This window comes from Polypterus senegalus, chromosome 12, assembly GCF_016835505.1.
Source record: "Polypterus senegalus isolate Bchr_013 chromosome 12, ASM1683550v1, whole genome shotgun sequence".
Classification (NCBI taxonomy): Eukaryota; Metazoa; Chordata; class Cladistia; order Polypteriformes; family Polypteridae; genus Polypterus; species Polypterus senegalus.
In genome coordinates this window covers 165,459,438-165,483,852 of record NC_053165.1, presented here as the reverse complement: position 1 = coordinate 165,483,852, position 24,415 = coordinate 165,459,438, and the positions used below count along the sequence as shown (strand labels likewise).

The window sequence follows — 24,415 nt, the reverse complement described above, 5'->3', positions numbered from 1 at the left end:
GGTTGCTCTTCTCACACTTGGAATTGGTGGCCGAGTAGTGTGGTGGACAATAGGACAGTGGGGACCGTCAGACCTCAGCACATTGGTATTTGGGAGAAAGAAGGTCAGGACTGGCGAGCTTGTTGGTCTGCATGACGTGTTCTCGTCCAAACTCCTCGAGGTGTATTCTACTACAACCATGGAAAGCCGTAGGGGAAGATGAAGTCAAAAGAGACAAGCGTCATGTTTGCAAATCGGGACACAAGAGGCCATCATGAAGAGCTGCCATCTGTGTGTCAATTTTAAACTTCTGAATATGGAACAGCGAAACCTGCGTCATTCAAGCGACCCCTAAAATCTCGTATTTATTGTGCAATTCTAGATATTGCAGTGCATGCCTAGATTGATGTGATGGCACTGGTTGCTGTGCTCTGTGCATTTGTGTCATTTCCTGTGTTTCCCACTTGCTAATTTTGGTCACATACATTCACTTTGAACACAGTAATAATGTCTTGTGCGTGTTTAAGTGGTCACAATGAGATGAGGAATGTTTTAATTCACTTTTTAAATATTGTTTTGTTGTTGGAGAGTATAATGGATGATCTTGTCTCCTAGCAGGGCCCCTCATTCCCATATTAGGGTGGTCTGCTACTTACCTGCATGTGTTCTTTGAACTATGGACCATTAGTGACGTCACTCATATTACCTTCTGTGTGCCATCCGTACAGCGTTGACTTTTTGAATTCTCAGTCGAAATGCCCCAGCAGCTGTGGTGGCTGCCTTGATGTTATGAAGTGTAACGGGCACAGTGAAATTCTCACTTGTGTGTCCAACCTTTGTGTGGCATCTCTCCGTCGCCATGTTGACAAGCGTGAGATAATGTAGCCCCTATATAAAGTAGTCCCTGCTCAGTCTGGGCAGATAAGAAATGCTGACAATGTGTGTCACGACTCTTTAGTACGATCAAAGTTTTGGATGGTTAATGGTGTGTGTGTGTAAGGGGCTTGGTCCTTCCTCTTGTTTTTACATTTGATGTCATTCAGCCTTTATTGGTAAAGTAATTCTGCATCCGCACTTTAGTTTCCACTCTGACAGCAGTCTGTCCCTTTTTCTATCATCATTAAGTATTAGAAGGCAACTTGTAGGGGCTAACAGTACAAGTTGTTAGATTTTTGTGTTCTTGGTGCCAGCCTCTGCTTGTCATTCTTCTTGCATGTCTGTGATTGCCACTCATCGCTCTCATCTCCTCGTGTGCTGCCCCATCTGGGTAAGCATGACAAACTATTAGATGCCATCTGTCTGTCAGAGTCACCTAATCCAATTTGGGAGTTTCAGGGGTCGAAGCCCATCCCAGCAGTAGCCACCCAGTACCGTGGTCTACCTCCGGACGAGTCAGGAGCACAAGTGAGTTCTGACGAAGATGTCTCTGAGGTGTTTGTGTCTGCCAATGTGCTGACCACACTTCTGCCAATGTGCTGACCACACTTGTGTCAAGGTCTATAGTGCAGAGCAGCTTGGCACATTCCAGGTTTCTACGTGAGGTGGTCTTCATTCAAAGTAAAACAGATAACCTCCGCTGAGTAGGCGCTTCTCCCTCTGTTAACTGACATTTGTCTGTCTCTTTTCAGACTCCCTTTTTGCATTAAACTTTTTATCCTCTCTTACGTAATTGCTGTGGTTGATTCCTTGTAAAGATTTTTGTTTAGCAATTTCAATATGGTGGTCTTGGCAAAAAAAATTGGCAGTTGTGTTCAATATAAGTTGATCTTGTTTTTGCTCAGTGTGTGCATGTTATAATATTAAAACGGATAACTGAATCTGAGCACTTTTACACATGCCGGAGACGCTTCTGTTGAATGGCATTACTGGGAAAAATGAACAGAAGGCCCATGGTGCATTGTCTTTTGAATGACCTGACTCACTCTGATCTTCTCTTTTGTTCCCCCATTAAATCACAGGTGGAAGAAGCTCAGGATGCAAGCCCTCCTCTTCCTCCTCCTCCTCCTCCCTCTGCCAGCCTGTTGCCTTGGGCTTCTCCCCAGCTGAGCCAACCATGTCGAGCCAGCACAGCCATCCCACCTTCAGCCACATTCACTCCATGGCCGACCAACAGCAGGTGAAGCTCCGTGTTTTACCTTCTATTTTAACAGTTTTAATTTCCTTTCTTTTCCTAAAATGTGAGTCCATTTTGAGTTTCTTTAATGCAAATAAATGAGAGGTAAATATTTCTATCCAATAAGAGTAGCAAGCTATACAATTGAGGCAGCTGACATCCCTTTCATTTGTTTGGCTGTTCTTTGTGTGCTCAACCTTTAAATTGCTTTTTGACTGTCTAGAAAATGATGAGCAGCAATGGTATCTCCTTCGATTTAAATGAATAAAGGTTTTGATTATTTTCTTCTAATTAAGATTAGTTGAATGACATGAGCTGCCTTGCGTTCATTCAGAAGGCTTTGAGTTTGGTTAGCCCAGAAGTGTCTGTTATTAGTTAACGTGATCTTTCCTGAGCTATTGAGGGTCATTTCTAGTGTAAATATTCTTCTTTCTTTCCTTAGGTGCTGTCAGACATGACTATTTTACAGAGGAGGATTCCCCCAACATTTCGTGATCCAGCCAATGCACCTCTTAGAAAATTATCTGTTGATCTAATAAAGACTTACAAGCACATCAATGAGGTTAGGAGCATCCTTGTGGTTTTGTATAAACATGAAAAACCACCACAAATAAAAATGTCCATTACACACTTCCAACTCCAATAAAAATGTCCATTACACACTTCCACTGGAGTTGGTTTATAGGTTTTAAGGGGGAACTTGGGCTTGTTTATTATTTTGTTTGAAATTGTGCTAGAATCCCTGCCAGCTCGTGGCCCCCAAGGAGGTCTCCAGTTTTATGCATTGTGGTCCTCCCCACTGAGAACACGGCATCCTTGGTTAATCTGCTCTGTAATTGTAACTCAAAAACGGTATGACTTTGTGTGTCAGGTGTCTCTAGAGTAGCGTGCTGACACAGTGCTAAGTGTCACTACCACACCGCTCCAGAGTTCTGGCTTGGTGTCCCAGCAGGGTACTGTCTGTGGGGAGCCTGCATACACTCCTACTATATGTATAGACCTTCAGCAGGCCTCATCTTCAAGCAAAACCAAACCCGCTTATCTTTGATGATGGTCTGGTGTCAAGTGATGTAATGGCACCCTCTACAGGGCTATGCCCAACCTGGTGCTGCTGAGAGAGACACCAGTTCCCTGTGACCCTGAGCTTCGTAAGTGGAATAGGGAATGGGTGTCCTATACTGTATCTTGAAATCTATAACTGTATTTCTAAATTATTTTGCTAGGTGTACTACACAAAGAAAAAGAGACGTGCTCAGCAGGTGCCCCCTGATGATTCCAGCACCAAAAAGGAGAGGAAAGTATACAATGATGGCTTTGATGATGACAACTATGACTATATAGTCAAGAATGGGGAAAAGTGGCTGGACCGCTATGAGATTGATTCACTCATTGGCAAAGGTTCCTTTGGGCAGGTGAGGCTTCTTTCAAGATCTGCATGACATCACAAGTACAGCAGAAGGCATCCATTTTTAATGTTTTCACCTTTGCAGAGTTGAATTGCATAGGAACACATGAAATGTTTCATGGATGCCAAATCCTTTGCGGTAACCATTTCTGGTTGATGTTGGATGGCTTCTGTTCAGCATTGTTCACACAATTATGATGTATGTCTTACAGTAAACACAGAGCGGTATTCTTTGTTAACATCAATTTCCCTTATTAATTCAGCATAAGAGCACTTTGCACCAAGAACTGTATTTCATGACTCTGTGTGTGTGTGTGTGTGTGTGTGTGTGTGTGTGTGTGTGTTAAGCTGAATCACACATTTGCACTTCCTGACTCTGCTAGCTGACAGGAAGCAGCCATTAATTACCTCTTTGTTGCACTGTTTCTTGCTTCTCTGGAATGCTCAGTATCTCCCTGTCCATGGATATTTCCAAGCACATTGATGCTTACATAGCAATTTCAAAAATCTTTTGGACATTTGTGTATGTTTTTCATGCTGAGGACATTATACTTGAATCTCTATTTCTGTTGTGTTTCCCTTGTAGTTCCGTAGCAGCGGACCCTTGACTCCTAACCTTTTTTTTTTTTTTAAACAGTTTGCACCAAACTGTTTGTTGTCCCCTCTATGGGTTTCACTGACAGTTGTCTCCACAGAATGTTCTTCATCTGCTTGTTAGAATCAACAGTGTCTAGTCAATTGAATGTTTGTTCTGTGTCTTTCCATTCCATCATGGACACCCCCCAAAGTTGCTGACCAAAGAAAAGGACTCCCATAACAAGGTTTAGACCGTAAATGCCTTGGCTTGAGGGCTCAGCCTCCGAAGGCTTGAACCCAGCACGGTGTCAGAGAAGAGCCTCCTGTTTCTTAGGACTCTGCTAACTCAAAGCAATTTCAGGCCTGGCCCAAGTTTGTCTCTGCTAATCCCTTCATATTAACTGCTTTCCTAAAGTCTTCTGCTGTCATTCCTGATCACTTCAGTAGATTATGTGACACATTCATTTCAGAAGAATAATGACAATTTCTGTTGTACTAATTGTGAAATTAGTGCAAATCTTTGACTACATTTGCCAGTTTGTCCTTGTTAAATGGAGTAATTGTTTGCTACTTTTCAGGTCGTGAAGGCATATGATCACCATGAGCAAGAATGGGTGGCTGTGAAAATCATCAAGAACAAGAAGGCCTTTCTGAACCAAGCTCAAATTGAGCTGCGATTGTTGGAGCTCATGAACAAACATGATACTGAAATGAAGTACTACATAGGTGGGGGATTGAAATGATCTGCTTGCTGATTGAATTTGTCTTTTTTGTTAAAAGTTGCATTCAGGAAGATTTTCCTGCCAGCATTTAGTTGGTTACCGTCAGTGTTGGTTTGCAAGTTGTCAGTGGACCCTGTCCAGCTAAGATTATCGATCGCTTATTTTTGTTCAATTCTCCTCTTGACTTAATTTAGTATAAACTGGATTGTTGGGGTGAGAAGACTGGCATTGGTTAGGTGCCTAGAGGTCTCTTATAGGCATTTGTGTCTTGACTGGACATTTGGGTCAGCGTGTTCTCTTTTTCAGTGTTATTTATAACATGTGTGATTACATATATAATACATGTATAACATCATTTTTAATTAATTTATTTATTTTTAACTTCACAGTTCATTTAAAACGGCACTTCATGTTCCGAAACCACCTCTGCTTGGTGTTTGAGCTGCTCTCCTACAATCTTTATGATCTTCTGCGCAACACCAACTTTCGCGGTGTCTCACTGAACCTGACACGCAAGTTTGCACAGCAGCTGTGTACAGCACTGCTATTCCTAGCCACACCTGAACTCAGCATCATTCACTGCGACCTAAAGCCTGAAAATATCCTTCTGTGCAATCCCAAACGCAGTGCCATCAAAATTGTTGACTTTGGCAGCTCCTGCCAGTTAGGACAAAGGGTAAGCCGATGCTTTTTTTATACATATATAATAAAGGTATTGTTTGTGATGTTGTGTGGTGATATTCAAGTTCCGTTTGTCTTCGTGCTGCTGCTCTAGTGTGTAATTTTAAATCCACCATTTTACAGGTGGGCTGCGTGTTGTAGTGTAACTTGTGTCTCTCAGGTCTACATAAGCATTTGAAAAAGACCAGCATATTTAGAGTAGATCTGTATTTAGTGTTTCAGTTTTGCTCTTGTGCATATCAGTGTTTCTTTTTTCTTATCCCAGAATTTCTATTCATTAAATACTGTATTGTGCTAATTTAGAAAGCAAATATTGATACTGATTTTGTTTATGTACAAAAATAACTACTTTTAATTATTTAGTATTGAAGTCACACTTTTCAGTCTCCAAATATTAAGAACAGTAACTTGTAGTGGGGCAAGTTTATAGGAAGTGTTTTGAGATATTCAGCAACAGATGTGGAGCATTAAGTTAGCAGATGTCCCTCTTGTCACCATCCTCACCTTAAAAGAGTTTGCTGCCTCAGGTCAGTTCACAGGCGGGTTTAGAACTTCCTGTTTATGTCACACATGTTCTCCAGATGACTGCTTAGTCCAGAGCCTTGGTTTTAGTTTTCAACACGTCAACATCATCTTGGAGGTGATGCCATCTTTTAAAGTGCACACATAGACACTTCATGGCTAACTGTTTTAAGTGTTACTTAGTGTCAGTTTACCCAGGAATTGGGTAAATGGAGAAACCTTTAACTGCTGATTTTGTTTCTACCTGGAGAGGAGCATATCGCTTTAAAGATTTATCCAGTCAAATCATTCAAGTTTGTCCTTTCCTTTAGATGGCCTTTTCAGTAGCTAATGCTAGGCGTGTACTTGTTTTGCCCCTTACAACTTTTAGCACAGCCTAGACTGATATCCCAAATGTTCTTGTATGTCAGAATTAGTGTTTTGCTTCCCAAAAAGGATCACTTTTTAAAGTGCAATAAAAGAGAAAAAAAAATTACAGGAGGATAAATGATCTATTCAGAGGCATCTGATGCTCAGGTTCCCACAGCTGGCATCACCTTCTTGAACTTGCAACATCTATTGACAAAAATTGAGATGGATTTGGCAAGCCGAGAAAACGCCGAGATGCATTGGTCCAAACACAGTACAGTGCAAGAGCCTTAAAACAAATCATTTATCCATAAAACCGTGGTCCATGGAGGTTAAAAAACACAACAAACGAGTAAATTATCCACTAGTAGAAACCGGGTTAACATCACTGTGAGGATCTGTTCTTTAAAACCATTACAAGCTTTGGTGCCTCCTCCTAAAATCAACATCTCCTCTGCTCACCCTTTTAGGCTTTTCAGCAAGGGCAAGTGTCCACCAGCAAGCACAGTCACCCTTCAGTCTGGCTTGTGTCCCCATCACCAACCCAGGGCATTTGTCAGGGGACCCCGCAAGCCTTGCCTCCTTCTTCCATTGCCATCCCACAGCATTCAGCAGGGTCACTTAGTTGGTCGTTCATGCCCTTTAGGTGCACAACAGGAGTGACCCAGCCCCGTGAGCGCCCTCCACGTCCTCCACTCGTGGCCACTTGCCCATTGCTTGCCTCCACACTGTCCCACTGGCTCAGCCATGATCCTACTTCTTTGTCTTTTCTTTACTTTCCATGTAACCTCCAGACATATCATTCTGTTGTCCAGTCTCTTGAGCTCTCTCATTTCTTGTCTTTCCTGCTCGGGCTCTTTTATACTTTAGTGGGCGCAGGTGCCTTAATTACGACCCCCAGAGCACTAATGAGGAAATCGGCTGAACTGCGAGTGTCCGCATGTGAATGCAGCCTCCTCCCATTCACTACCCCTAGGCCACTTGTCCATGCTACCTTGTGCATCAACACCCACCTGAAGCCTGAGTGCATTGTTTTTATTTAAATGGAAAAAAAAAAAGTTGTGCAGAACCTTTGACATCAAATGTCTTCTGCCACATCCCTCCCCCTATTAGCCATCAGTTGCATGGGAGGATGAATCACCAGACCTAGAAGTGCCAAAATGTTGTCTCTGGGAAGCACTTCCCACATCAGCATTGGCAAGCACCAAGGGAACATTTCCCATGCTGCCCCACAGGTGCTTAAACGGGCTTGCCAAGTAGGCCGCTGCCTCCCAGTCTACTAGGGGACCTTAAGACCATGGTAGGCAGTCTTCCACGGTCCCTCACTTGTTTCAGCTCCTCGACTGGGAAAGAAAGTGCTAGGCATTCATGTCAAGATGCCTCTCCACCCACCCTGTCCATCCGCACTCTAGCTGGAAAAGGGTACATTATACCTTTCTGTCGGAATGTCCCATATGACTGTCATTTTAATGGCCTCCCTACCAGGTAAAGTCTTATTGTCTTTAATTTATATTTAGTATTGCTAAGGTAGATGGCATAACTGGTGCTGCGTTTTGTGACATTTAGACCAAAATACTCAGTTCTCAAAGAACATAACTTTAAATGTTTCACCAGGAGCACGATGGCGACGTAGAAGCTTATTGTTCCCATTACATCTTTATATTTTTACATGGTATGTTCAATGTTTACATGCCAAACTGATGATTTATAAATTAAAATAAAATTAATAATGGTTATTAAAAGAATATGCCTTATATCGAATACAGTTTTTAATGTCATGTACACAAGTGAAAAGGAACAGGATACAAAACACTAAAATAAAAGTGTGGCTGTGGCGGCCTGCTTTTCAAATAAAGATACTCGGTTTGCAAACGACTTAAAGAATTTTTTAAAAACCATCCTGAATAGCAGCACAAATCTGGTAATGCGTGTCCTAGTTGTGCAGAGTCAGCAGAATGGTTCATGTCATCTGTAAAAGTCACTTGTAAGATTCGGTGTCGTATCTAGTTTGAATGTTTGTAAGAGCAAAGTATGTCTTAAGAATTAATTCATTTTTATTGTAAAACTAAGTAGAAGCAGAACATTTGTTTATCACACAGGTTTAGTTAACTGATATTGCTTGTTTTCTTGTCTATCTATCAAATTCCTGTTGTTTTCTTTAACATTTTATACTCAGTAAATAAAGAAATTTTTAAAAGAATAAATTATTAGCTTATTTGTATTTTTAGATCTATCAATACATCCAAAGCAGATTTTATCGCTCTCCGGAGGTGCTCCTGGGAATGCCATATGACCTGGCAATTGACATGTGGTCCCTTGGCTGTATCTTGGTGGAAATGCACACAGGAGAGCCCCTCTTCAGTGGCTCAAATGAGGTACGGTTTGATGCTGTTAGTGCAATGAAGCATTGTGGCAGTGCTGCTTTCTGAACTAATGAAAACATGACACAGTGGTAAGAAATTTGAGCTACATTATTTGTATGAAAATGTGTTCTCTAAATAAATGTTGTTGTTGTTTCCTTGCAGTAAGGAGACCTCGGTTAATGTCCTGGTCTTCCCTGCGTGGAGTTTGCATGTTCTCCTTGTGTCTGCTTGAGTTTCCTCCCACAGTCCAAAGGTTAGGTGAATTGGAAATTCTAAATTGGCCTGAGTGTGTGGCTGGTGTGTGTGTGTGTATTCACCCTGCGATGGACTGGCATCCTGTCCACGGGATTGTTCCAGCCTTGTGCCCTGTGTTAGCCGGGATGGGCTCCAGCACCCCCTTGTTACACTCTTCAGTAATAAGCAGGTTAAAAAATGACTGCCTTCATACAAAAATAATTTGATGTGTAGCTCCTTTCATCACCGACAACCATATCCACATTAATTGAAGATCTTGGTGTTGAGGAACTGGTTTTGTATTCTCTAAGTATGTAACGGTTATGAGAAATGACTTCTAGGATGCTCTGCTTATTCATCACTGTCTGCCACTGCAGACACAGTCTGAACTTGTTTTATTCACTTGTTTGTTTAACTTTTTCTTTTTCAAATTTCTAACTGCACAGGTTGATCAGATGAATAAAATAGTAGAAGTTTTGGGAGTTCCACCATCTCACATGCTCGATCAGGCCCCTAAAGCAAGGAAGTATTTTGACAAGCTGTCCGATGGGCTTTGGACAGTCAAAAAGAATAAGGACATAAAGAAGGTACTTTATCCGTCTCCCTCTGTGAGTAAAAACTTACGGCTACTATTTTTCTTCCATTCAACCATGCCCCAATTCATGTGGAGAAAAAGTTGTTGCTGCACATGTTGTTTTTCCCTTAGTCAGTGGTTTCCTTTTTGCTTCTTCAGCTTTCTAAGCAAAAGTCATCTCATTTGGTAACACTCGATTATATTGATGAGTGCAAGAAAAAGTCAAATTGAACTGCACATTGATGTACATTGGTTAATCCCATTGTCTAAGTTCACATAAGAGGATTTCTAAACCAGTCAAATGAATGGCCGGCTGCCAAGAGGAAACCTCTGCTCTCTTCAAAAAATATTGTCACCCATCATACCATGTGGATGATCCAGTAGGATATTAGATGAATGAGATTAAAGTAGAAAAACCCCAACAAAACAAGCATGGTGGCGGGGTTTAGAATAGTTTATATATGGGCAGCTTAGAATGGCTAAAGTGTATCAGCATGTGTCATTGAGGAGATGTTTCACAGACAGAACTGCAACAATTCTAACACAAGTAAATATGGAGAAGATCAGCAGAAGAAATGATATGCTTTGGAATGGGCAAGGAGCCGACCTAATTGACATGTTATGGCATCCGTGGGCTGGGCAAAGATATTGAATTCATAGTTGATCAACAGGCATACAAAACATTTTTGAAGTCATTTCTGCTAAATGAGATGTCACCAGTTACATATTCCTATTTTTTTAACAGACACCATATTTTGAATTAGGACTTTTTTAAAAAAAAAAAAAGGGGAAGGAAGAGGTTTGTTTTTAACCATCTGTGTTGTCTTACTGTTGAGTGCCAAGTGAAGGCCTGGCAGCTCCATTCTGTCAACTTCGTAATTCACAAAATCTCTTCTCTTATGTTGCCTAACTGTGTCCTCTGCATCTAAAGTTGGCACAGATCAAACTTATTATGTACTTCAGAATACCCAAGTATGTAAAAATGCAATAGGATAAAGGGTTGTTTTTCATACTTAGCCATAACTCTCTAAATATTGTTTTGGCAAGACTCACAGGAGAAGTACCTGCATGGAGACAAATGTGTACACTGCGTTTGGAACAATGTTAACTTGACAAGACTTTTTGATTTAGTTTTAGTTGTAGTCTTACAACTAAATTGCATTTTAGTCATTTAATTATTGTTAGTTTTTAGTCTGGTTTTAGTCGACAAAAAGGACATTCATTTCAGTTGAGTAAAAGTAAATCAGCCAGACAGTCCAAATCAGATGGATGGATCTTGTTTAACATATGAATATGCACAGAATATACAGTTACCTCTAAACTATTCTACTAACATGTACACTAATGAGCCAAGCCACATGTAGTGATTATCGAACGTACAAAGGATTTACAGTACACCCCTAAAATTCGCCGGGGTTACGTTCCTAGAGCACCCGCAAATTGTGAAAAACCGCGACTTCTGGATGTGGTTAAAAAATTCCTTTTAAATGCCTTTTTTTATAGTTTAAAGTAAACACATGATTTCATTTACTTAAAATACAGTAAAATGTACGGTACTCAGCAATGATGAATGATATTGATGATGATGATGAAGTAGCTGTACAGTACGATGCAGAGGATTTAAAACTCCTCAGGTGGCGCCTCCTCTTCAGGAGGGGTCGTATCATTGGACGGGTCTTCTTCTGGTGCGGTTTCATGCTGGCTTTTCTTTATAGGTTTCAGGAACATTGTGATGGGAAGTTGCTACATTGTCTCCTGTAGCAAACTGCTGGTGCAATTTTTCGTGCTTTCTCACAGATGATGTTACCATCTAAGGCAGGAGTCCTCAATCACGGTCCTGGAGGGCCGCAGTGGCTGTAGGTTTTTGTTCCAACCCAGTTGCTTAATAAGAAGCACTTTTTGCTCAAGTAACACTTCTGCTTCACTTCTGCTTCACTTTAGTTGTCTCGCTCGTTAAGATTTTGAATGCTTATTTTAGTCTTAAACAGCTGTATTCTTGGTTTTTAATTGTTCCTAATTAGCAATAGTATGCAAATGACAAAAGGGACCAGCATTTCTCCAATTAGCTTGTTACCATTTACTCCTGTGTGTATTTATCATGCACTATTTGGTTTAATTTAAATACTTGGAAGGAAAGTGAGGAGAAAAAAGTGAAGGACTGAGAATTAGTCATCCATTTTAGCCTTCAAATCATTTGGATGATATCCTTAGAAAGGGGAAGAAAATCTAAGATATGAGAATTACCTGACATAGCAGAGATAAATCACTTGCCATGAAATGAAATTATTGGCAAGAATTGCTTTCTAATTAAGCAACTGGGTTAGAACAAAAACCTGCAACCACTGCGGCCCTCAAGGACTGTGATTGAGGACCCCTGGTCTAAGGGGATGTTCTTCTTCCTGCAGTCGGTGATCCACAATGCCAAGGAAGATTCCATCCCGATGATATTTTTATTCCTTACGGTCAATACCTTTTTGGCACTATCACAGAAACGTACAGATATGGTACTCCAGATCGCTGCTTCGTTCTTATTTATTTAGTGTGTGTTGCTTTCATTAATGCCATAGTGGCGCACTACTTCAGCATAACTTTTTAGTTCCTGGAGCAAATCCAGTAGTTGAACCTTCTCCTGGAGTGTTTTAAACTTCTTCCGGTGCTTAGGCTCAGTGCCAGCAGCCTTAGAAGGTGCAGGGTGATTCGGTGACATCTTGTGTGTTTAAGAATAACAAAATGGAAAACACAAGGACACTTAGCTGGAGTCGCGTCACAGGGCAGCAATCGATCAACAGCAAGGAGAAATGAATAACGCTCTCGGATTGGCTACTTTTCACCATCCCAAAAATGTTTCTCTCAGCGGTTGCTTCCAGTTCTCTCTACAGCACGGTATTGCCACAAAAAAGCCATAAAAAATTGTGGAGGATATTTGCGCTTTACGCTGTTAATAGTTAGGTTCTAAGGAAAAATCCACGAACCCTGAACCACGACTTCGCGGGGAGTCTGCTGTACTCCAAAAGCTCTTAGTCAGATAATGGCAGCTCTTCTCTCTCATCACAATGTCTTAGTTATGCTGCTATAAGATTTTACCAGAAAAGGCTGGACCGAGCAACACGCATGTAATCTTTCTCACAGAAAAAGACAAGGTCGTTCAACATTAAAAGAGCCTTCCAGCAAATATGATTTAACCATTTTTAATGTAGAAAATGCATCTTTCATAAAGCAAAAAGATATGGCAGAAAATGTGATTTCTCTTTGAAAAGCTATGACAGTGAGAGCACAATAACAGTTTCAAACACTAAAGCTAGCAGCAGATTTAAAATAGTCATCTATGCATCAAGTCATTGCAGTAAACTAGTAGCCTACTGGCATTCATAAATATCAAAACACAAGTCCGGACTAGAATTTTAATGTGTGGTAGTCATAGAGACCCTCTAGTATAACAATAAATAGGGTGATGTTATAATCTTGGGGGGCATTTCAGTGTAGGGTTTATAAAGAATGAGATCATCGTGGACTGTTTAATTTATCTGACCGTGTGCCCATTTTAAATGTATTATCTGAAATTGTTTTCTCCGAGAACTGAAAAAGATAGTTGAAAATACTAAAAAATAAAAATTCAAACATTATTATATCTGTACTGTTGAATGGAGAGTTCCAAAATAATTTAGGATACTTGCATTTAAACAAACCCTTAAAAGCTGTTTTTGTAACAAACTATTTTTAAAGTTTGGCTTGTCAGAGAATCACTCTGTTAGCTTCACAACATTGCTATTGTAAGATTCATGTTTACCTCATTAACTTATTAAAAACTCACTAAAGAGTAACATAAAAAACATTAGTAACATTTAAAGGACAAGTCCATTTTTTGACATAAATCTCAGAACTCTTTTAAAAGAGCCAAAGTGTCTCACATCACACCAATTCCAAAATGGACTGATGCGCAGACAAACGTGTAGACGTGCTCATTACCATCAAAGAGCGAATGTGATGCTTCTGCTCCTTATCAGGGCTGTGTAGGACGCTGTATTAAAAGCCATTGATTCCCCCCGTCATTTAATCTGCTGTAACAAATGTGTAAAACTAGCACATCATCTGCACTCTCCAAGCTCCTTAAGTAACTCATAAAGGGATAAATCTTGTGTGTGTCTGTGTGTTGGCATTTTTCTTCATTAATAAGCACAATTGCATGCTGAAATTCTCAAACACACGGCATTGAAGTATCAGTTCTTGTGACAGACCAACTAACAGCACACCTAAAATAAACTGACGTACCTGATACATTAGTATTAGCAGGGTGAACGAGAGCCAGAGATAACTAACAGTACTGGCATCAGGCAAGTCGCCACCTCGATAACGTCACATACCTTGGCATGAATCTCAGGTTTGTGGTGTTCTTTCCCATGATCTTCACTACACGTGGCTTACGTTGGGTTTTATTTGTGTCAGTCTTGTAGTTAAAGTCCATATTCCTGACTGCTTTTTTCGCCCACATAGCAGAGTAGTGCTGAGCAGGATTCTGGTTTGACGTGATGATTTTCTGATGGCGCCCAAACTAATGTTACCCAATTACAAGCATGTTTTTAAAATGCTGCACTGCATGTCATGCTTCCTATTTGTTGGGGGTCCATGTTATGTACAACAGAGGTGTGCACAGCGCTTCACATTGCTCATCGTCCACTTGTCTGCTTGTAACATTTGCATTTTCTTTAGTTTTCCTCTACAATGATTTTAAAAGAATTCATCTTAGTTTTCGTCATTAACCCTTAACTACTGGCGCTGGTGTATTTTGTACACCGATCTCAGTTGTTTTTGTCCAATGTCCTTTCACTTGAACCTACCGGCAGCATCGCCGTCTATCCTCGGCTTGATTCACTACAAGTCCAGTGTCGCAATGGCTTCCCTCCAGTGTGCCCTCAGCCGGTTTCATGAGTGGATGCAAAGTCACAAGTTCCATGCCGGGTACTTATGTATGACAACGGTGAGATATTCATCGTGCAATGACTTTGTCTGCAAAGAACATTCGACAACTGAACTGAATTGAAATGTGATCCTTGTGCAAATCCTGCAGTGAATGAAAGTGTGAGTGGTGATGAACAGCACTGGAGAAGTGGATCAGGTTTATTTTCAGACAGTCCTAGACTGTGTCATTCTATTCAGTACTATGGTGTTAAAGTACATTCAAAACATATACAATTTAAACTTATTGTACTATTTTATTGCAACCATTTTAACACTGATGCATAAAGTACACCGCACTAGTATTTTTGAGATGGTAAATGGTGCGTGTAGTTAAGGGTTAAGGGGAGCATTTTATTTAGTTTTCGTTCCATTTTCATCGCACAAAAAATATCGTTGTTGAGTATTTTTCATCTTGGTTTTTATAAACAAGATTAACACTGGTTTGCAAATAGAAATACACTGGACTTGGATTTCCAAAAATGAAGAAAAGTAGCCATCCACTTGTCTCCATAACCTGTCTGTGATCACACGTGTCAGCCCCCTGTTAGTGTTGTAAGCGGGTTATGAAGAAACACTCCAGCAGTCACTGCAAGTACAGCCAAGTTAGCGGTAAAAAGCAAATGATGTCTTTTATTTTACATGCATGTCTCCACTGTATATTCAGAGCCAGTACTGTCTTAACTGATACGGCATTACGTGTTTTTGTTAGTGTCGTATTATACAGTATTTGTGAAATGCTTGCTTTGTTTCTAATAATCAGCCCGTTTCCTAAATGAAATCAGAGTGGTTTTTCACTTTTTTTTGTCCACTTCCTGCACTGCTGTATCTTTGTGTAATATGGAGGCTAAAACTACACACAATACTCTAGGTAAGGCCACGCTAGTGTGGTATAAAATATATAAAGTATTGTATTGTATACATGTCATGTGACTTACATATGATCAATGCTGTGTAACTTGAGCGGATTGGTGACATCACAGGTCTAGCACTGAGCTGACAAAGATCACTTAAAAGTAAGAATGATGTCCAGATTGTTACACTGGTTGAGACAGAAGTGTGCAGGGACTGAACTTGGGTGCCACTTTAGACTCTGGACATAGAAGCACTGAACTTCTCGTTCAAAGAACATGCAATTGAGTTAATAAAGCATGAAGTGAAGATAATAAACATTTAAACTGATTGTAAGAGCCAAGCTTGGAAAGTTAATGTTTGATGTTCAATTCATTTGTTTGCCTAATTTTTATAGAATATCAAGAAGGTGGTATGGCCTTTAAACCCCTTGTAAGTTAACATGAGATTGGCCTGTTGGAGGCTTTCTGTTAAATTAACATCCACACTGAGTAGAGTTTGAGGACTCCTGGGTAGGTCCCTGTGTCTCCATTACTAAAGAGATTCACATTTTGGTATCACTTTGTGTCTCCAGTGTTTGTTTTTAGCTCATTCTTCTGGTTTTTCACATCCTTGCTTCACTAATCAAATCTTGTCTTATTAGTGATATGCATACTTTGGGGTTGCAAAAGTAAAAGTCACGTTTTTTTCATTTATAAATGTATCTCCATTACTCTGCAGTAGTCTGGTTTTATCTTATTTGGAGGCACTAAAACTGTTATCAGTAAGATACAGAATTTGTGTTAGCACTTGTCTTCTTTACTAAGTACATTAAATCTAAAGTGGCTCGACAGTCCTACTGGGCCATCATTTAAGTACGTTAAAGGGCTGAACATTTTTTAATTTATCAGTATATGTTAACTTTAATTTACCATAATTTTCATTGTGTGCATTTTCTTTTACTTGATGTTGCCATCGAGAGTTGTTTTGTTTGATTGGCGGTCATTTTCAGATTTCTTTTTCGGACAGAACACCGTTATTCATCCTCCAGTGCCTGTCCTGACAGACAGTACAGCTTGCTCTCACACATCCTGTGACATAAATTACAAATTCATTTCAGTGGGCTTTCTTTCAGATAAGACATTTGTTAATGAAAAGAAAAAAAATGCATTTTTAAGGAAAGTTGCATAATTGTTATTTGAGCATAGAGCTTATTTAATCCCATGTAAATATAAATGTTATTGTACTGTCTAGTCTGTAGAGGACGTACCAACTTGAGCCAAGAGGGTAAACAGCATTGCTTAATTGGCTGCTTTAGGTGTTTAAGAACATTGTCCAGAGTTCAGCGTTGTTCTGACCCACAAGCTGCAAGGTTTTCTTTACCATCCTTTACATAACAATCCTTGATTTATATTAACAGCTTCAACACTTTGACCTAACAATTTATTCGCCTTTTTAATCAATTTGACACACTGCTTAGACAGTCAACCTAAACCTCTAAATCCTTTTCAGTGGTTGCTTCCTATAAAATCTTTATATTTATTTAAAAATTTATAATTAGTGTTCCTCGTTCCTCTTGTCTCCTACATTAAAATGCATTTCCCAAGGGTTCACCCACTTCTGAAGCTTGTCCAGAGCTTTATTTTACTACATTTTCTGATTTCAAATGGCATTTTCTTCGTCATTTACATATCTCCTACTTCTTCAGTCCCGGTACTGCATATGGTACCCATGTGGAAGATGTTGAATGTCCCAGACAAGGTTCCAATTAAACAAATTCATGGCCTGGGTATGCCGGCAGTTGTGGCTCGTTCTAGCCTATTTCACTTGCCACCTGCTGTTGCGACATCACTGTCTCCAGAATGTTTTGACTGATAACAATTTATTTGATTTCTCATGGACAAGGTTTCACGAATGATCATTTTCAATTTGATTTACTTTATGTTCTGCTCATCTTTCAGTGCCTGATCAAGTGATGTGCATTCCCTTAAGCTCATCGCCATTTTCAGTTCTTTCAAATTTGCTTACAACATTTCCTGTGTAGATAGGAAGACAAGCTGATCACGTTTTGTCTTTGATGTCTTATTTTGTGCTGTCAGGAGTGAGCCTTTTAAAAGTGCCTAACTGGAGTACTGTGGTAATAATGTCTTTTTAGCTGAGGCTCCACCACTAACTAGCTGTACTTGTTTTGCTGTGTAGGAGTACAAGTTACCAGCTACACGTAGGCTGCATGAGATACTTGGGGTGGAGACAGGAGGCCCTGGGGGTCGGAGAGCAGGGGAGCAGGGTCATGCTCCTTGCGACTACCTGAAATTTAAGGACCTTATTCTGCGCATGTTGGACTATGACCCCAAAACGCGCATTACACCCTTCTATGCACTGCAGCATAACTTCTTCAAGAAGACAACCGATGAAGGGACAAACACTAGCAGTAGCACCTCAACAAGTCCTGCCATGGACCACAGCCACTCTACTAGTACAACCAGTTCTGTCTCCAGTTCAGGTGAGTAAGAGATGAAGTGTTACACTATATGGTTTTCACAATGTTGTTTGAAATACACAAAGTGACCAAATGTTTCTGATGTTTGTCTGTGCCGTTCCACAGCCATACTTGGTATTGTCATGACAGCTTGTGCTTACTGGTCACTAATGGCTGTGCAGATCCAAGGCTAGTCCTGCATAGCTGTTGTCCGTGTTCTAAGAGTAGCCCACCCTACCTGCTCTGTGACTCCCAAGACGTCACTGAACTTGGCTTCTTTGTTTTCCTCATCACCCAGCTTATCCTCTGTTCTCTTGCTCTTTACGCTTTTGCAAACTGAACCTTCGTCTAGCTTGATAATGTAAGCATCTGAAGGTTCAACTAATGTAGTTTTAGCTACCTATTTGAGGATTGTCTTTTATTTTTTGCTTGGTGACATCTTGTGATGTAAGGCAGCCTCACTGTGCCAGGGATATACAGTATTAAGGTGCCAAAGTGGATGAAGCGAAGATTGCCTTTGAACCACAAATGTCAACTTCTGAGCTCTATTGCGGTGTCTGTATCAGCCATGCGTGCGCCTGAGGCCTCAGGACTATTGTCTGCAGGTCTCTTTTGACTGGACTGTCATGTTCAAGGCTGGCCGTAAGAATAGTCTTCCAGCTGCTGGTCTCTATTATTGGCACCCATGAAATTTAAGTACAACATGTAGAATATCTCCTGGAAAAAAATGTCATTCTTTTGTTTCCCAAATATGAATCATTTATTTGGTTTCAGCTGTCCTGTTTTAGTCACTGCCACTGTAAGATTGGTGCTTATATTTATTTACATCGTACTAGAACCTGAAAGATGTTTGGCCTGTTTTAATTTTCACGCAGTCTGTCTGGCTGGCTCTGGTAAACTTTCTTGGATTGCTTAAAAATCTGCAGGTTGTTCCCTTCTACCAACAAGTATTTAATGTCTTTCGGTCTGCTTAGCTTACCGTAAAAAGACAGGTGTGATGGATACTGAATGCAACAGAAATAACGTTTTAAACCTTTTATTACAGGTGGATCTAGTGGTTCTTCCAATGATAACCGAAATTATCGGTACAGTAATCGATACTACAATAGCGCTGTTACCCATACGGATTATGAGATGCAAAGTCCTCAGGTATAGATGTCATTCTTTTTAATGTCACTATAGCCCTGTATACTGCATTGTGTTTTGTGTGATAAAATGTACTTATTTATGCTCAGTTTTCCGTGTTCTGTATTTTTTTCCTTTGTATTTTTGTATGAATAAGATTAAAATTCAATTTTACAAGTTCCATATGGTTGTTTTTAATTATTTATATTTTTCCATGTATATGCAATGCCTGTATATTTAAATTTTATTGTCCTAAAAGAGATGTGTTGCTTTTAAGTAGTGGGGTGAAGACCAGTGGACTAATCTGTTTGATTACACCAGATGAACCCTCAAGGCAGCACATGGGCAACACAACTCATACGAGAAGTTATGAAATGAATACGTCTACTATAGCGTCAAAAATAAAAAAAAAAACCTTGCTAATAATCACCCTTTATGGTCCATTCCTAGTGATGTGCACCTTATTCAGAAAGTCAATGGTAGTCTGATTAGAAAAGCAAACAAAGATAAATGAACGAAGCACGTCCCCCTGTTTTAATGATCCAAGTGTTTGCCTTGACATGCGTAGCCGCCTCAGCTCCACCGTTCCATTCCGTTAGTTTTCACCTACTGACTGAGTATTTTCTGTGGTCAGATACCCACCGATTACACCAAAAGTGACAAATCCGCACTCATCTGTCCAATTCAGTTCAACGTGCTGTATTTAAACACCAAAAGCGAGAGTAAAAACAGCAGTCTTTGTAGTTTTGAAAGTGTTTGATGGTAACTTCTCACTGTTTGTGTCCGTTATAGGGGGAAATGCATTTGTGGTGATTTTATTTTAATTTTGAATTGAGCTCTTTAATTGCAATAGACATGGTGTCCTGATGATCTAGGAATCTCCTAGGAAGTCAAAGATACAACCACATTACGTTTTTTGAGCAGAAGCTTTCAATAGGATGATGGACTATGCATTCATTAAATAAAAACCTAAACTGATTTTTAGCTCCTTGCTGCTCAAGTATCACTCAAGTAGTTGCAGTAGCTTGGTTTTAAATGAAATGTCACCCCTACATGGCCCTGGCAGTGTATCACAAGGGCAGAGGTTTCTCATTTGGCTTAACTACCCATCCATCAGTTTAACCCGTGAAATGCAAGCTCTGGCTCTCATAACCCAGAAATGAAAGGGAGGTAATCCTGGATGTGGCGCCTGCATATTGTTGTTCTGAAATGTACAGTATGGCTGTTAGCTGCTCTGCTTTTTTATTCTGTACTCCTCGTGTGTGCTTTATTTACACTTTGACGTAAAGTTATAAAGGCAAATAACATTTAAGAGGAGTTAATGGACAGTTTGTCACATGCTCACAGTATAACTAAACCATCTTGCCCATATCAGAACAGCAATACTAAATAGAGAGCCGCATGCAGTGATGACTGCGAGGCTCTTCTGGCCTGTCAGGGCAGGAGCGATGGACGCACGTGGTTTTTCTAGAAGCTCCTCTGTAGGAGATCCTCCAACTCGGGTACTGCGGGCCGTCTCTGTTGACACAGACTGTTGTGTAACTTCAACAGCAATGCAGGAAAACACTTGGTGTTCCCAATTGTGGCACAGTTGACAAAGTTCATATTTTTCAGCCTTGAATCTTAATGTACTGCAAAAGACCAAATCAAAATCCTTGTAATGACAGCCTGCTTGATGTTTTATGGTAATTCAGTTGATTTTTGTATAGTGCTGTGGCAAGCAAGTTCTTGGGCACAATACAAACTCACGCCTTACAGATTAGTGAAGACCTAGAGAGTACACACACAGACGTGAAATCAAAGTAGTTTGAAACTGATGGACACCACTGGGGCTCGGCATTGTCAGTCCATTCATTACTTATTGAAAACCAAGGGTGTCCATGGGCAGTCACAGCAGAGAAGGTCAAAGACAGAGGCAGAGTCCTGGTGTCTTTGGCCAGCTAGGCCGACAGGCTGCCCACCTGCTGCTGTAATCATTCCGTCCCAGTCTGCTGTTCCACCTAAGAGCCTCTGCATGTACATTTGTGCCATTGCTGGATGCAACTTCAAAAAAAAAAAATATATATATATAGATATACTATGGGGGTCAAGACAACAGCATGCAATTATTTATGAAATAAAAAATGAGTAAGGTGCAAGTCACCAGTTGGCTGTGTCACAGTGTCTTGTACTTGTCTTGTATCATCTGATTGGTTACTCACACTCTGCTTCTTTTCTTTTCACTTCCACTCAGGCACTGACACAGCAGCAGATGCGACTCTGGCCTGGAGGGGACGGGCCGATCACCAACAGCGATGCTTATCCTCAACTGCTCCTGCACAAGACTGCCACCAACCAGCAGCCTCGCCACTACTCCAGTGTCCTCGCTGGCAGCGGAGGAGGAGGGATCATTGAACCCCACCACCCTCACGCCATTTACGGTCATCACGGTAATGGTCGGCAACTCCAGCACCGACAACAGCAGCAGCAGCTGATGCCGATCTCTTCTCCGCAACTCCCAGATGCCATTGAACTGAACCTCACACACCACCACCACCTGGCACCGTCTTCCATTCATCACCCGGCCTCCAACCTGCCCTCCAGCTTGGACTCCAGCCAGTATGGCTCTTCCAACTTGCATCTGGGTCTCTCCGCCTTCCGGACTAGGACGGTAGTAGCCCCCCCCCAGGACACTGTAGTTGCCAGCTCAGGGCTCAACTACCCTCCATATCCTAGTAGTAGCAACAACAACCCACAGGGTAGTGGCCCCTCTTTGACAGGGCAGCCTCGTAGCAATCGCCCTGACTCGGAAGAATCGGTCATGCTAACGGTGTGTGGCAGCGGACCCCCACAGAGTACGGCTGCGAGCTCTTGATGAATCTTGAACAAATGCAAAAAGCCATACAATATAATGACGAAACAAACGTGAAACAAGACAAACAGAAGCGGAAGTTTTGTTTGCATGGGCGGGGGACATGAAGAGAATCTTCTCGGGGGAGGAGGAGGAGGAGAGGGGAGTTTATAGGTTTGTTTTATTATAATTTTTATTATTTTTATTTTATTTTGTTTTGTTCAAAGAAGGGGGTTGGCGAGAATTTAGGAATAAACGTGAAATGGGTTGGAATCTGGGTTTCCGAAAGGTGAATGGAACCTGATTATTTTTTCCTGAAGTCTAGGTGTTTAATTGTAAATTGTTAATTTATTAATAATCACTACATGAGGTATGCAAGACCTGCGTGTGGGGAGAAACAAACTTAAAGAGGACAAAAGGCAGTGAGTGGGGTTTTTAATTTTGTTTCAATTTTAATTTTTCTTTTTTTTTTTTTTTTTGTTTTTTTGTTTTCGTTTCCTCCAAAAAACAAAAAAGGAAAACAAACTCTGGGACTTCTCCCATTTTATTTTATTGTTTATTTTCTATGTTTTAAAAGTTCTTGCTACACACTGGCTTACATGTAAAGGACGGAGGAATCTGCCACCATGAACCGTGTCAAAGGAAAACAAAAAAGAAACATTTCTCAAGAAAGACACCCAAATGCTTCCGGTTTATATTCTGTCTGTCCATCGTTCTTCTTCTTCTTCCTCTTCCTCTTCCTCTTCTTCTTCTTCTTCTCTCACTGTCGTTCTGTCTTCTCTCGCTGCTGTCTGTTGCAGTCTTGCCCTGACTCTGACTCTGGAAGGTTCAAGTCTGGTTTGTAGCTGCAGGCCAAATTCTGCTCGCTTGTCTCCCTTGTCATTTGAGAGGAGGAGGAGGAGGAGGCACGACGTAGTGATTTTAATGATGTTGGGCCCGCTGTCTTCTCACTGCAATGTTCACAGATGCCCTCCTGTGTTCTTTCTCGTTTTCTGGCCCCCAATCCACGTCAGCACTCTGTGAGTGTTGATTCCTGTTTCAGCATTCTCTGCCTCTCTTATCTCTTTTTCTAGGCTGCTAAATCCACTCAAAAATGTCAGGATTGCTGCTAAACAAACATACAAAAGAAACTTTTTAACCCTCCTGCTTAAAAATATAAAAAACCACTGCATCTCATGTATTTATTACTATTTAACAAAAAAGAAAAAAAAAAGCTGCCTGTGTTTGCTGTTTTTCTTGTGCCCTTTAATGCTCGTCTGTGGCTCGGGTCCGCGCTCAGAGCCCCCCGCTCATTCAGATGGTTCTGTTTGTCTGCCGACGTTTTTCAGGTGAAGACGTCCGGATCTTCCAGGTAAGGATCTTGCAGTCGGTGGCGGCGCCGCCGTGTTCACGTTGACGAGGACGGCGCCAGGCTTTGGTGACCTCGCCCTCCACAATTCGGGCTCCGTGTGCTCGAGCGTCTTTACAACAGAAGAGCAGCCCAGACTGACGTACCCCACCGCCCAGTCACTTATTCCAAATGGCTGTGGTCCTCTTCCCTTGACGTGTCCCCGAGTTCTTAAAGTCACCGTCTCGATCCGCTGAATTCGTTTTGTGGGCCGAGTCTCTGGACTTTCCGTAGCCTGGAAACTAAAACTGCACCCAGGACCTCAGCTGTGACTGGCACTGCACACATCAAGGTGCCATATATAGCCTGGCATTCTGGGCGCCTTCTTAATGGCTTCTGTCTGACAGTGGATGGCGTCGAGTCCACCGCGACGACTAAATCTTCTCATGAGGTGGTCCCTCAATTTTCTGATCTGCCGTTGTGTATTCAACCCTCGTGTAATTCTTTACTTCATCGTCCACAAATCTGCCCAAGCCAGTCTGCTGTGCCAGTCCCTCTGTGATGATTCAAGGAATTCTTGATTATCTGCCAATCCACATATCTTGGTATCCTCTGCAGACTTCGCCCGCTTCTTTATAGTTATTAAAAATAGCAGCGGCTCCCTGCTGGTCGCCACTCGAGGAGGTTCCTCGCACCATCAGCCTCTGCTTCCTGGTCTGCGCCAATTCTGCCCCCATCTGTACGCCACGCCGAGACCTGCCACTTCTTAGTCTGGTGCCCAGCCTGTTGTGTGGCACCTCATCGGGTCCTGTTTGAACGTGCAGATGGCTCCTTTCCCTTTTTTCCGTCTCTTGTCTTTACCTGTCATGTCTGTCGTTAGTCGTGACATTGTGTTTCATGTTGATTGGCACACGCTAGTAAGAACTGGAGTGTGTGGTGGCAGGCAGGGCACAGTAAAGTAAGTGTGAGTGGCTGTGCGTTGTGATTGTCGGATGAGTCGACTCAGTCTGCACTCTTTGACCTCAAGACTGCCAGCTGTTGGCATGCTGCTGTGGTATACGATGTGAAATGCACAGGACTTGTGTTGCCTAGTAAATGTGCATCGAGCTCAAGACGTGGCACGTGTGCCCAGCGCTGCGTTTATGACGAGACGTCTTGAATGTTTGCTCCCCACGATGAAGCCACAGAGGACAGAAGCACGTAGATGGCAGGAGGACGCCTTGTGGATTCAGTTTGTTTGGCGCGGTGGTTCAGGTCTGTCGATGCTCGGCATGTGTGATGATGATGATGATGGAGTGGGCCACAAAGATGACGTTCACCTGCAGCTTGCCAATGGTCTGAAGCAGATGGGCG

At 41.5% G+C, this 24,415-nt stretch overlaps 1 protein-coding gene across 3 annotated transcripts in view; it reads left to right on the top strand.

Annotated features, from left to right (window-relative positions):
* dyrk1b (dual-specificity tyrosine-(Y)-phosphorylation regulated kinase 1B) overlaps window positions 1–22,397 on the top strand; it is a 98,465-nt gene extending 76,068 nt beyond the window's left edge. For 2 of the 3 annotated variants that reach the window (XM_039770688.1, XM_039770686.1), the window contains exons 2-11: window positions 1,938–2,095; window positions 2,535–2,654; window positions 3,316–3,504; window positions 4,652–4,799; window positions 5,185–5,471; window positions 8,575–8,721; window positions 9,390–9,551; window positions 17,501–17,804; window positions 18,826–18,929; window positions 21,139–22,397. In XM_039770688.1, the coding sequence (XP_039626622.1) occupies window positions 2,033–2,095; window positions 2,535–2,654; window positions 3,316–3,504; window positions 4,652–4,799; window positions 5,185–5,471; window positions 8,575–8,721; window positions 9,390–9,551; window positions 17,501–17,804; window positions 18,826–18,929; window positions 21,139–21,759 (2,145 nt within the window). In that variant the 5' untranslated portion in view covers window positions 1,938–2,032 and the 3' untranslated portion in view covers window positions 21,760–22,397. The remainder of the gene's footprint in view (window positions 1–1,937; window positions 2,096–2,534; window positions 2,655–3,315; window positions 3,505–4,651; window positions 4,800–5,184; window positions 5,472–8,574; window positions 8,722–9,389; window positions 9,552–17,500; window positions 17,805–18,825; window positions 18,930–21,138) is intronic. The other variant, XM_039770687.1, reaches the window with a different exon arrangement.
* The last annotated feature ends 2,018 nt before the right edge of the window (window positions 22,398–24,415 follow it).